Below are 14,522 nucleotides of genomic sequence, written 5' to 3'. Positions count from 1 at the left end.
GCTGCTTTGAGTTCACACCATCTTTAGCCAGAGATACTCGCCCATATTTGTCATATCTCATCTGGGTCACTATAGGCTCACAGCCATATTAGCCAGAGCTTACTGTGCTGAATATTTGCCAAAAGCGGTCCACATATGTTTTAAAATAACTGGGCCACATTTGCTATATCTTCTCTGGGCCACTTTAGGCTAACATTCACATTAGCCAAAGCCTACTGTGCCAAATATTCACCAAAAGTGGTCCACATATGTTTTAAGGTAATTGGGCCACATTTGTAATGTCTTCTCTGGGCCACTTTAGGCTAACAGTCACATTAGCCAAAGCTTACTGTGCCGAACATTCGCCAAAAGTGGTCCACATATGTTTTAAGGTAACTGGGCCACATTTGTCATATCTTCTCTGGGCCTCTATAGGCTAACAGCCACATTAGCCAGAGTTTACTGTGCTGAATATTTGCCAAAAGTGGCCCACATATGTTTTAAAATAACTGGGCCACATTTGCCATTTTTCCTCTGGGCCACTTTAGGCTCACAGCCACAATCGCCAGAGATTAATGTGCCGAATATTTGTCAAAAGTGGCCCACATATATCTTAAGATAACTGGGCCACATTTGCACCTACACATGTGAGCCACTTTGGGTTTAGACCCAGATTAACCTTAAATGACTACGCCACATTTTTGCCAACTGTGGCCCACATTTGTCCTCTGTCATTTAGGCCAAATTTACCATTTTCCACATGGGCCATATTAGGCTTACATTCAGATTACATTTTGTCATAAGTGCCAAATCTTTGCCTTAAATGGCCCATATATGAATTGGAATCTTTGGCCCCCTTTTGCCATTGTACAGGTGGGCCACAAAGGAAGACCACCAGTGACACATAACTGCTTAAAGTGACCCACATTTGTATGCTATCTGGGTCAGTTACAATGAACATGTTGAACGAGCCGCTAATGAGAATATAGGCTTTTTGTTGCAGTTTGTTTCATTTCATTTCGTCTCTTGGATCTGTTTTTTTGTTGGTATTTCACTTTTTTCTGTCAGCCTGCAACAATTTTTTTTTATGGACACAATGGGCTTCATTTTAACGCAAAATCTAAAGCGCAGGGCACAAAAGCATTAAGGGTGTGTCCGAATCCACTTTTGCTATTTTAAGGATGGAAAAATGTGCTCAGTGCCGTGGCGCATGGTCTTAGAGGGTTGAGCATATTCTCTTAATGAGTTATGGGTTTGTTTTGTGATTACAAAATCAGAGTCTCATCTCCCATTCCCTTTAAGAGTCAGTTGTGTCATGCCATGGCGCATTTGCTATTTACATGGCAGACTTTGCAGTGGAAAAACTGATTGATCGCTTCACTAGTAGGGAAAACAATTAAACAGTATCTGCAGCAAGAGGATAAAGAATGAGCCTCTTCAAAAAGAAAATCGGCCTTTACTTTCACTTTCGGTTTTTGTCTTTTGTGGAAATGTGTTGTAGCCTATGCACAGACATCCATTAGCCTACATAATTTATTTATTTAGTTAAGCGCAAAGATTTGTTTCAAAACTATTTCTAAATTCAGTTCTTATTTCCAGCAAACGAATAAATGAACATTAATAATAAAGTGTGGTCAAAAAGATATATCCAGACTGTTATATCACTGTATCTATATCCAGATACACATGCTATGCCCCATATGGTCCAAAACTTGACTGATCAACAAATCTAAGCTTGTTTTAAATTAAACAAATATAAATATGCGTATAATAAATACTTCTAATAATAATAATAACATTAAACAAAAGCAAGTTGTCATGAATAAACAAAAAACCGAGATGAAAAAGGCATGAAGGTATGGTTTTTATATTTATGTAGAAAATAATCATTTTTGTAACATTTTAATTCTTTAATTCTTTTTCATTTGTAAATATATTTGTGTATTGCTGTACATCCTGTGTGTTTTAAGCAATGTAACTAATACATAACTAATGCGCTCTACGCTGGACTTTTTGACCTGCTTTCAGCTGGTCTATTGCTCAATCTATTTTAGTTCCTTAAAATAGCAACGTGCAAACAATGCGCCTTAACCCACCTCTTTTCTAGACCAAAACACCCATGAGTCCACAAAGTGGGGCAAATGGATTTGCTATTTAAACAACGTGGCGGAAAACATGAAAATTACTGTTGCGTTGGTCTGAAAATAGCAACACGTCGGGGCAAACACGTCTTGCGCCTTATTGCGCCGGATGTATGATAGGGCCCAATGTGTGGTATTAGTGCTAAACCAATCAGTAAGGTAGCCCAGGTACACATAGACATGGTGTTAAAATGGTGTAGAAAGTTTTAGTCTACGTCATTCTCGCTCGAGGAAATGTCAAAGTAAAGCTGACCCAGATAACATTTGAATGTGGGCCAGTTTAGGCAGTTATGTGGCACTGTTGGTCTTCCTTTGGCCCAGACAAAATGAATGTGAGCCTGAAGTGGCCCACCTGCACAATGGCAAAAGGGGGCCAAAGATTCCAATTCATATATGGGCCATGGGCCACTTATGGCAAAATGTAATCTGAATGTGAGCCTAATGTGGCCCATGTGAAAAATGCAAATGTGCAAATGTGGCCCAGTTATCTTAAAACATATGTGGGCCACTTTTGGCAAATATTTGGCACAGTGAGCTCTTGCCAATGTGGATTTGAGCCTATAGTGACCCAGAGAAGATATGGCAAATGTGGCCCAGTTATCTTAAAACATATGCGGACTAATTTTGCAGAATATTGGGAACAGTAAGGGGTCATAAAAAAGGTGATAATTATAGGGGTAAAACCATTGCTCTTTGACATGGCAGATATGGGTAGTAATATACACTGTAAAACTTTTCGTTGTAAATTTAAAGAATAATACTGGCAGCTGGGTTGTCAGCCATATACTGTGTTTTTACAGTCCACTCCTGTAGTTCACATTTGCAGTATATTTCTGTTCAAACTCAAACCTTTAAGGAACAGTTTTGTACCTTTGTAAAAGTTGTACCTTATATGGTACAGAAAAGACCTCTAATGATACTGTTCTGTACCTTTTATGGTACAATTGAAATGAAAGTACACAATTGTTCTCATAAAAAGGTGCAAAAGTGTTGGACAACTCCTACTTTATAACAATATCTATGAAAAAAAATGAATGGTAAGGCAAAGTGATTTTATGAGTAATTTCCATATTAAAACACGAATCATCATTTAAAAGCATATGTTTAAAGAAAGTTCTATAATACAAAACAACTGGTAAAAAAAAACTAAAGGTATTGTAAACTAAACGTTTAAGGCATTTTTAATAAACATTTCGTAAGCATTTTCTGATAAATACATTTTCATTGCACCTTTTGGCGTTTGCTTTCCACTACGCACGTGAGCTGGCAAAAAGTCTTGCATATGCAAAGTGTTCATTCAGACATTTTAGTATTGTAAAGCTAATCAAACATTGTGCATATCTCGTTACAATACAAATAGTAATACACAGGTATTGTGTGAAAATTGTATTTCTGTAACATTTTTGTGAAAAGTGTTGGGAAATGTTTAGAAAAAATTTATCTATTAAATTAAAGTAATTTTTATTCTTTATTGTAAATGGAAAAGGTGCATTTACACAAAAATAAACTTTTCTTTAAAAACATTGTTTATTATGTATTTGATGTTTTATATTTACTGAAAATAAATTGACACATTTTGGATATACAGTAGCAAAATATCTTTAAATAGTTCTTAAAGGTACAAAGTGTCTTGTCAATGTAGTGGTACCTTCATGGATCAGATTTGTACCTTTGATGAAGGTACAATATTGTATCTGCAGATTTTAAAAACCAAAGGTACATTTTGGTTTCTCATGGTACAAATCATGTCCTTAAACAAACTGCAATGGTCTAAATTTGTTTCTTTGTCTTAAGCTACAATTCTGCTCCATAAAAAGGTACTGCCCCAGTGACAAGGGTTTGTACCTTCTTTGGTACAACATTGTACCATTTTTTCTGAGAGTGTATTGTATTTTGTATGTTCATGTGAAATATGAATTTCTGCATTACAATCACTGTGCAGACAATAAAGTAAACATTCACACTAATAGAACGTGTTTAGAGTTTAGCAACTTTTGTATTAGTTTTATTTAACATTCAAGAAACATACAAGAAATATAGAGTAAATGTGATTTGTTGTCTTGCAGCATTCTCTGTACTTGTCGTCTCATTTCAACAAGTCCACATGAACCTCATGGCGCAGCTGTACTACAACAAGGCCAGTAACTCTCCGTACCTCGACCGTATCCCTCTGCAGATCGTGAGGGCAGAAGTTGAGCTGTCTGCCAAAGAGCGAGCATACCTGACGGCAGTGGAGAAGGGTGATTATGCTGGAGTTAAACAGGCCCTTGAGGAGGCAGATATATATTACAACATTAATGTGAACTGCCTAGACCCGTTAGGCCGCAGTGCGCTCCTCATTGCTATTGAGAATGAGAACCTGGAGGTGATGGAACTGCTGTTGAGTCATGGCGTGCATACTGGCGATGCGCTCCTCTATGCTATCCGCAAGGAAGTAGTGGGAGCTGTTGAGTTACTGCTATCCTACAGGAAGCCCTGTGGCGAGAAACAGGTGAGTGAAGCTGTAGCTTCCTCTAAAAGGACAGTGTGTGTGATATTAAAAGGATTGAATAGTATATAACTGAACTGCTAGATATGATAAGTACCATTTTGCCACTCTTTAATGTGAGTTACATGACCCATGATTCTGAAGCCACCTAAGCTCAAGTAGTACAGTTGAGCAAATATGAACTGTTTAAGCAAATCATAAACTTAAATGAGAAACCTTAAGTTATGTTGGAAGAAAACATTACTGAATTGATTCAAGTCTCATTTGTTTGCTCATTGAGTACATCACCAAAACAACAATGCCAAAAAACATGTAGCCTACTGTACCTCAGCAAAGCCATTTAATCTCGTTATTCAACTAAAAATGCCTCCAGAGAGAAGTATTTTGTCCTTTAGATTTTATGTTTTACTTGATTTGCATATTTATGACAGACACAATTTTATTGTTCGTATTAAAACAAGTTGGAATATAAATACAATTATATAATTTAAAACATATCGACTGACAGGGTTCCCTGTAAAGTTGACATTATCAGTTGAGAAACTGTTCCCCTTAAAGGAAAGTAGGAGAGAGTGGGGACGAAAGTAACATTTTTCCTAAAAACCTCAAAGTTTTTAGCAGAAGTATATTTTTGCTGTGGTTACTAACTCACAATAGGCCTTTTTCACACTTCCTGGTTCCGGTAAGCGAAACAGCGTATCACAACATCCGGTTCCATTGCAACGGAGTATAATAGAATGGCAGAGTCGTCTCGTCGCTGTTATTGCAGCGTTCCCGGCTGCTCCAGCTTAAAAAAAAACCAACATCCTTACCTCAATTTCCACGAAAAGACAAAGGACAGAGGAAATCATGGGTGAAATTAATTAGACGGAATGAATGTCCTTCATTTCAAGTTATATGCCAGAGTACGCTTATGTGCAGTATGCACTATAAAGCGGAGATCATTATGTTTTATCAAATATTGGTGGTCTTAGTTTTATTTTCATGTGAAATTATAATATTGACAAAATTCCAGTTAAGTTATCTGCCTTCCACAAACAAGTGCTCCTATCAAGGTCTTTAATATATAAGCATAATTTTCCCCCACATTGGAATAATAGACAACTAATACAAATGCAATTTTTTTTTACAACAAAATTAATTTGGTTAGTCAGTTTTATAATAAAGCTGGTATACTTTTCTTACAATGAATTCCTTTCTCATTACAGTATCTCAATAACCCTGCAAGTTTTCAACTGGTATTGGTTCAATTTTTTTAGAGACCCATATGTTATTTAGTGGTATTAATCAAGACCATCGTCTTTTGATTTTACTAAAGCTTATGTTATCAAAACTTGTTTTACAGTAAACACCAAGACTGATAATAGAGCTGTTCGAACTCTTTTCCAAAAAGAAATCACTACTGTTCCTTATATAAAATTTTATTGGATGTCTTTTTTAAAGGGTGACTTGATTTGCTGAAAAAAAGTGTGGCTGTTACCACAGAAATATCAGGTTAGAAACAAAATTAAAGAAATATCCTATAATCTTCCCCACAGATTTTATGCAGCAAAACATTATTTACAAAAATTTAAAAGTGGAATTGATGTAAATTGTATTTTTGTAATGAATACGAAGAGACGGTTTTACACTTATTTTGGCATTGTACATACTCAGTCAAAAGGAAGAGGTGCAAAAGATTATTAATAATTTTCAGTGTTTAAAACCTCTTTTATCATTGTGGGAAAATTTACTTTTTGGCTTTACTGTCTAATTTACTAATAAGCAACCAAATTTTAAGGTATTGATCACTGAAATATGCTTGTATATTACCAGCATCAGAGACTCTTTAAACAAGGAAGCCTACCCACTTTAAAAAATTGTGAACTCTATAATGTATTTATTTAATTATTACATATGTACATTTTGTATGTTTGTATTTTATTTATAATTACCCCCTGGCATGTTTATTTTTTGTGTTGTAAAATGTTATTTGCTGTTCTTTAAATAAATAATAAAAACATTCAAAGCAGATGAACAAAATGAACTGAACATGAACTAACTTTAACCTGAAGATTCAGAAACACACCCTATATGCTACAGACGGACAGTTCTGAATATATTTGCTTTAAAATTATTAAAAATATATAGTAATTAGTGGAAAACTGAAGTGCTTTAATAGAATCGTATTCAAACACTGAACACAACAACAAATACCTTTATTTTTTCCAGCGAGTTGGAGCTAAATTATGTTTCCAGACTTTACGAGCAAACCTTACGAGCATTAAGCAACCTGTTGTTATGGGGCTCCTCGTTCTTTCGCATTGACCGCAACTCACCCGTATCTGACCCTGAATACAAAGGAAGGAGGGGGTTAGCACAGCTTACGGACAACTACTAACATAAAACTAATCCTGCTGGATGTTAAATAGTTATTTTTGCTAACGAATGGCTTGAGTTAGCAGATCTTATGGTGTTGGCTGCGCACCTTACTGTAACGTTGCAAACGCTTCGTGTAAGACACATTTTCTTCACAAATTCCTTTTAAATGCTGATTTATTTAGGCTACGTCAGTTTTACACATTAACCAAGCGAACAACGTGTTCTTGTCCAAATTACGGCAAAGTTGACAGTGAAAATGTCATCCAATGTCCTGAGGCTGTCATGTTTCTCTGACTGTTAGCGAAACCGGAAAAAGCGAAACATTGCTTTGGAGGGTGCTTCCTGTTTTCAATTCCGCTCTGAAAAAGGTCTATAGAGGTCTATCAAAATCAGGTGTCATTTTGTATCAATGTACAGGGTGAGCCATTTATATGGATACACCTTAATAAAATGGGAATGGTTGGTGATATTAACGTCCTGTTTGTGGCATATTAGTATATATGTGAGGGGGCAAACTATTCAAGATGGGTGGTGACCATGGTGGCCATTTTGAAGTCGCCCATCTTGTATCAAACTTTTGTTTTTTCAATAGGAAGAGGGTCATTTGACACATTAAACTTATTGTGAATTTTACAAGAAAAGCAATGGTATGCTTGGTTTTAATGTAACTTTATTCTTTCATGAGTTATTTACAAGTTTCTGACCACTTATAAAATGTGTTTAATGTGCTGCCCATTGTGTTGGATTGTCAATGCAACCCTCCTCTCCCATTCTTCACACACTGATAGCAACACCGCACATCTTGTATCTTCACACCATAGACAACAAAGATAGTAGGGCCATTCTTCATCAATGGAAACCTCAAGGCCACTGGATATTTGAAATTGCTACATGATGATGTGTTTCCCTCATTATGCACTGAGGCTGGCACGAGTTTTTCCAGAAAGATGGTGTACCATCACATTATGGGTGTCAGGTCCGAGCATTCCTAGATGAACAGTTTCCTAAAAACTGGATTGGCCGTCTTGGGTCAGTTGAATGGCCCCCAAGGTCTCCCGATCTGACCCCCTTAGACTTTTATCTTGATGTATCTAGATGTTAATATCACCAACCATTCCCATTTTAGTAAGGTGTATCCACATAAATTACTCACCCTGTAGAACAACATTAATGGACCCTTTTCACAAGACTGTTATAGCATGTTTAATGGTCATCATAATTTTAAATCCTTAAACGTTTTGGTCACATTTTATTTTGATGGTCCATTTGCCATACAATTCTTATTAGATTATAAGTAGACTCTTGGGGTTAGGGTTAGTGTAAGTTGACATGTACTTGCAAAGATTCTTATAGTCAGTTAAATGTCTTTTGAATGAGCATGTCAACAGATATTAAGCTGACAGTCTACTAATACTCAATTGGACCATCAAAATAAAGTGTTACCAAAGTTTTTAATATTTAGATTTTTTAAAAGAACATTTATATGCATTTATGAATGTATTATATCATCTTTGCGGCAAATTACAAAAAAAACCCAAAAACTAATTACCGCTTATGCGAGGTGTTTCTAATGCAGTATCTATGGGGCTGAGAGTAAATTTGACGTTATTATCTCCGCTGGCTGCCGTCATCAGTCTCACACATTTTTTTTCCTTTCTCTGAAAGTCTCAATAACACCATTGTGGAGTTTTTCTTTTATTATTTCAGCAAATAGGATTGTAAAAAATTATTTGTTGTATTCTTCGATTCACTGTGCTCTAAGTTAACCCAGCTATGACGCCTTCTGCTAAACCTGGAAATGTGAAAAGTGTCTGAATAACTTCACTTTAAACAAAAGTTGCACATTGTTAAATTTGACCCTATAGGCAGGGATTAAAGTAACACACAGATGGGTCAAAAAAAGTAACACAAAAATATACAGTTCTTTAATTACTGGCTTAATCTTGTTTATTTTAATAATATCTGATCTTGTTAATGTTAACTGCAAACATGTTTTGTCTTTATTTTTGCAAAATAAATATTAAACTGCATTTTCATTTTAAAATTCAGTTGCATCAAAAGTTTCATAAGCATTGCACCAATGCAAAAAGTTGGCAATTTTTGACAATATGCATTAATTAGATAAAACATATTAATCAAAACACTAAAAACTCTAATGTGGAAGTGAAAAATAATGTATGGCTATTAACAGTGGGACATAAATAACCATGTTACTTTTGTCCCCATGGGAACTCTCTGCATTTTAATCAGATTTATCTGATATATATATATATATATATATATATATATATATATATATATATATATATATATATATATATATATATATATATATATATATATATATATATTTTTTTTTTTTTTTTTTTTTTTATTTAGTGTCTGACACATTAAGTATTGCATTTTAATATACTGATTTATTTTAACATGCTAACAACAGCATACAGAACATATTAACAGAACATCTTCACGCACCTGCGTTTCCAACGGCGTAGAAAAAATAAATAATAACACAAATAGGGTATATGTGGAGCTAGTGTTTCTTCCCATACTGATAAACTCCTGGTGAACGGTTAATGTTACTTTTTTCCATTTTATGCGGTTCCTTTTACAGCATCGATGTTGTAATGTAATTAAAATACAGTCAGTTAAATAGACTTTGTCATTCATTTAGCTGCTTAAGCGTAAAATGAGACAAAAAGCCGTTTACTCGCACGTGGCAGTCAGAATCGGCAGGCTAGCACAGAAGCTCCATTGAATATCCTGGGGTAAAATAAATGTTCACATTTTAAAGACATGACGGGGAAAAATTTATTTAATGTAGTGCTTCTTGTACAATCTGAGACCCACTTTATATCGGATATCACTCAGCCAGTGGAGATCGCTGATTTTTAAAGAAAACAGACCTTAAACGCGTTGATTTTGCAATGGCATACAGTTCACCGGAAGCGCTTAACCCAGGTAACTGGCAAATTAAAAGACCTTTAGGATACTTCGGCATATACCCAATAGGCCTGCCCTAGATATTTTTGACTTAAATTAGAAATTTTGATTAAAACGAAAACACTGACGGAATCCTTTTAAAGAACCAGCATAGGCTATTTTTTCCAAACATGTCTTTTTTCTTCTGTCATATAAAAACAGTAGGCCGATCGCTCCACAAAAAATATGCATATAATTGCTCTGCTGTGATTGTTAATAATCACAAATCTCTGTTAACATTTTAATAGAAGTCATTATTTAAAGATTATGACTTAAGCATTTTATTTTAACTTAGAACTTCTGTGCTTTCTTTTTCTCTGTCTCGATCACTCGCGGTTCAATGCGCGCGCTGCACGTGAAGAAACAACAAGGCAATATGTTGACTTATTATAGGCTATAGGCTACTATAGTATATAATAATTTCGTTTTTTTACATATAGTGTTGGATTAATTTGCATAGATGTTTTATAGTTTATAAAATGAACACCTCAAAAATTAAGTAAATCATTGGATTTGCTTGTAGGCTATTTTACAAATTTATCTTTTATAAGAACTATTATTTATAACTTTAATTTTTCAAATGGAAAAAAAGTTGGTTTGTTGGTTGTTTATGCTATATGCTTTTTTTAAAATGCCGCATTCCCCAGCCTTAGGCTACACATGCACTTGTTAAGCTACGGGCTACGGAGCCCTGATGACATGCAGACAAATTCACGGTACGTGTTTAGAATAGTTCTCTTTAAGCTAGCCTACATATTATAACTTCAATTAAAAGTTATTTTCAGAATCTATTCGATTTGAATTTCATACCTGTATGTGTTCTGTTGTTCATACAGGCTTAAATGCCATGAATTAATTTCTACGTTAATTCTTTAGTTTCATAGATTTAGTAGGACTATGCCAGGAATGAATTATTCCATTTTATAATCAATTATAATCAATTATTTAAGTATAACTTTAATTAAAACAAGAATATGCATTAATAAGGCATGGTCATAGAAGCAAATTTTTAATCCGAATTATGTTCAGAGCTCCTAGTTTAAGATAGGCTAACAGTCAAACTATAGTATAAGATAACACACACAGCTGCCTAAATAAATAGGCTAAAAATACACAGTTGACCTATTAAAATATTATTAAAAAACTGTACTGAAAGAAAAAAAGCACAAGAAAGAATGCTGCTTTGAAAGAGAAACTTAATTTATTGAAGTGTTTTAATTTTAGACAGTTATTTAATAATTTTTAGTTACAAAAAAAATTAGAGTTTGCCTACTAGAGAAATTTACAAAGAAATTTGTATGTGGGGGCAGGATCTGAGCGGTTTTGGTTTACTGGCGAGCAGTCACAACCATGGAGCAAATATCATCGTAATTCAATGTCGTTATTGGTCTTCAAAATAACATTGTCCATTAAATTTTGGTCACCTGACGTCACAACCTAAATCTAACCTAAAATTATGATGTCATGTGCCTGCTGGGGTCTTTCCAAACCCTTTTAAAAACGTTTGTTAATTTTTATAAAAGCATAAATGAAGGCATTATTAATGTAATATAATAGATTTCTGTCTCTCCATTGATTGTCTACTCTAATTCTTCAAAAACATTTGTAATGCTTAAGATTACATAACCAAAATAAAAGCTATAAATCAAGGGTCTCAAACTCAGTTCCTGGAGGGCCACAGCTCTGCACAGCTTAGCTTCAACCACCTCCAACTCACAACTGCTTAATAGTCTCTAGTAGTCTTGAACACCTTAATTAGTTTTATTAGGGTTGGTGAAAACTGTGCAGAACTGTGGCCCTCCAGGAATCGTGTTTGAGACCAATGCTATAAATACAATTTCTTATGTAGTCATTTGGAACAACTTGTATGACTTAATGATGGCACTTTTTAGTGTCAACTAAGATGTACTAAAATTGTACATCTACATTTGTACAGTACAACATTTTACAAATCGTAAAATCTCATAATAAAGTATATCCAAATAAATTAGCAAAATTGGAATTTAATGGAATCAAATAGTAATAAATCAGAACCAAATGCATTTCTTAAATCCATGTCTATACCCAACAACACCTTTTCCTGAATGTTTTGCTGTGGAAATTTGTACTACTAAATTTTTCAATCTTGGATAGAAGATCTGTAAAAAGGAAGATGGAACTATTTTACATTTACTTTTTCACTGCTTTTCATACCAATAAATGTGTGCTGAGACTGCTGATTTTAGGAAACTTATATAAATTCTGTCACAGGCCTTTTTATACCATCTGAAATGAAAGGTATAGACTCATCTCATAAAATGTCTCAGAGGAATCACATTTCACATTTGAGATTTAAAAACATGAAAAGATTTTAAAATGTACTTTGAAAACGTGATGTAACTTCCAAAACTTTTTTGGGGGATATTTCCTATCTTGTTCCTATTGAAACAGATGACTCAGCCTTCAAATTTTTGACATTACAAAAATAAATTCATCACCTCAAAGGTACATATTTACATGTAAATTATACATAATGGATGATCAAAAACAAGGCTTGACTGAGTTTGGTGAAAATAGATGTAATAGATGGATAAAGGTGTATTAGAATGTTTATTTAAAGAAATTAAAATGTACATAATGTGCAATAAAATACTGGTAAAACATTTTAACTGATGATTTTTTTGTTAAACGTAAGGTTACTAAATTACATCATTCATAGAAATAAGAAAACTCCTTTTTCTCCTATACATGTTGGTTCCAATTATAGGCACAATTTTATTCAATACTTTTTGCTTACTTTTTAAAAAATCTTAATGTTCCTAATACCTGATGTGATTGGATGAAACCTGAAAAATTATTAGAAAGTATTTTTCCATACAGAATCTTTCCAGACCCTGTCTTTAATTCTTACCACAACAGAAATTAAAAAGGAAAGCTTTGAGTGTAGCACTTGTTGCTCTGCATTGCTTTATCATTAAAAATGCACATCTAAGTATTTAGGAAATTTACTGTTGCTGTTTAACCAACTATGCCACATTTAAGGGTCCATAAAAAGGTACAGTATAAAACACCCAAAATTGGGTTTTTGTTACAGTAGTACCTCTATGAAGCCCTTATGTACAGTGCTTATCACAGATAAATACTTTGATGGCAGTATACAGTAATAACATATGGAATGTTTCTAGATCCATGCTTCAGTAATAAGTCTCCAAAATTAAATGGTACCTTAGTATAAATACTGTACACACCCTTAGGGGTGTGGTGAAGCATCACTACAAAAAGACCTCATGACTTTATTACCAAACATAACATAATTTACCCCAAAATTTTCTTTAATTTTATGCAGTCTCGCTGTCAAGCCCTAATGCCCCCACTGCATGGGTTTCCAATCCTGCCTGGGATAGTTAGCCAGCAAAGTTTTCTCCAACCAGATCCAACACAAGATGCCTACAAAGAGCTGGTTCATGTGTGTTTTATTGTTCTTGCCTCAAAGGAGGTCATCAAATAAAGTAATTACACAGCATTACCCTTCAAGTAGAGCAGGTTGTCAAACTGAGGGCGCACTCACACTATGCAATCCGAACCATGCCCAAGCGCGTTTCCTCATTCGTTTGAGAAGTGTCAGTGCTCTGAATCAGGCTCAGGCATGGTTCAGTTGGCCAGCCCTGGCCCGGTTGGAAGAGGTGTGCCAGAGCACGGTTCACTTGGACTTTGGCACGGTACGCTTGTAGTGAGTGCAAAGCGCACCCGAGCCCAAAACTGAAGACGCTATGTCACTTTTAGGGGACTGTCATATGAATTTATTAATCATTCTTACTTTTCAATGAACGCAAACTGTCGTAGTTTATTAAAGACGCAAACCCCTCGCTGCACGTCAGCTGCACCTTCAGCAAACCTCCTAATATGTGCAGCATGAGGAAATTTATGGTAATTTATGAGCGTCAAAAAGGGTGGATCTGTTCGGCAAAGTATTTGATTACGTGTCACTGCATTCCAAATGACTAAAAATTATACAAAACGATGTAACTAAAGCAATCTCCACTGTGCTGAGCGAGAGCACTTCTTTTCCTGTTAAACTAAACAGTCGCATCATCGATGATGTAAGAATGCTCAGGTCCGGTAGGTAAAAATGATGACTTTAAAGTGTGCAAATAGTGGACCGTGAAAACTCACAAAACTTCATTTTCCAATATCATGATTGTGTATAGAAAAAAGAAAATCAAACACAGAGAGACTAAAAATCCTTTTGTATGAGGAACTACTTTCTTCCACTATTCTTTCACATCTGCAGCTGACGTCAAAACAGTAGAAACCATTGCTCATTCACAAACGTCACTTTAGAGCTAGTATTTGAATGATTCTCTAGCATAATGTCTAAAGTGATGCCAAAACAGATGACTTTGCTGACATTTTAAGATTATAAGGCTGAACGGCATGAAATGCCATCAGTCTACGGAGATTTCCCAGTATTTATTTTCTGTTGTAATTATAATTTAAAAAGCCAAGGCAGCACAAATACTACCAGATTACTGTTGTGCATTTCTTTTTTCTTTCTGTTTACTGAACTTGTCTGCGGTAACGAATCAGATCAC

The 14,522-nt window shown here is 34.8% G+C and overlaps 1 protein-coding gene across 1 annotated transcript in view; it reads left to right on the top strand.

The window, feature by feature from the left end:
- The first annotated feature begins 4,224 nt into the window (after positions 1-4,224).
- The window catches only part of LOC130215291 (short transient receptor potential channel 5-like), a 52,810-nt gene continuing 42,512 nt past the window's right edge, over positions 4,225-14,522 (top strand). The window contains exon 1 of the mRNA XM_056447216.1: positions 4,225-4,611. Within this exon, the coding sequence (XP_056303191.1) occupies positions 4,225-4,611 (387 nt within the window). The remainder of the gene's footprint in view (positions 4,612-14,522) is intronic.

Source organism: Danio aesculapii, chromosome 21 (genome assembly GCF_903798145.1).
Source record: "Danio aesculapii chromosome 21, fDanAes4.1, whole genome shotgun sequence".
Taxonomy (NCBI): domain Eukaryota; kingdom Metazoa; phylum Chordata; class Actinopteri; order Cypriniformes; family Danionidae; genus Danio; species Danio aesculapii.
The sequence above is the reverse complement of the archived record's forward strand: the minus strand, read 5'-3'. Positions and strand labels throughout refer to the sequence as shown.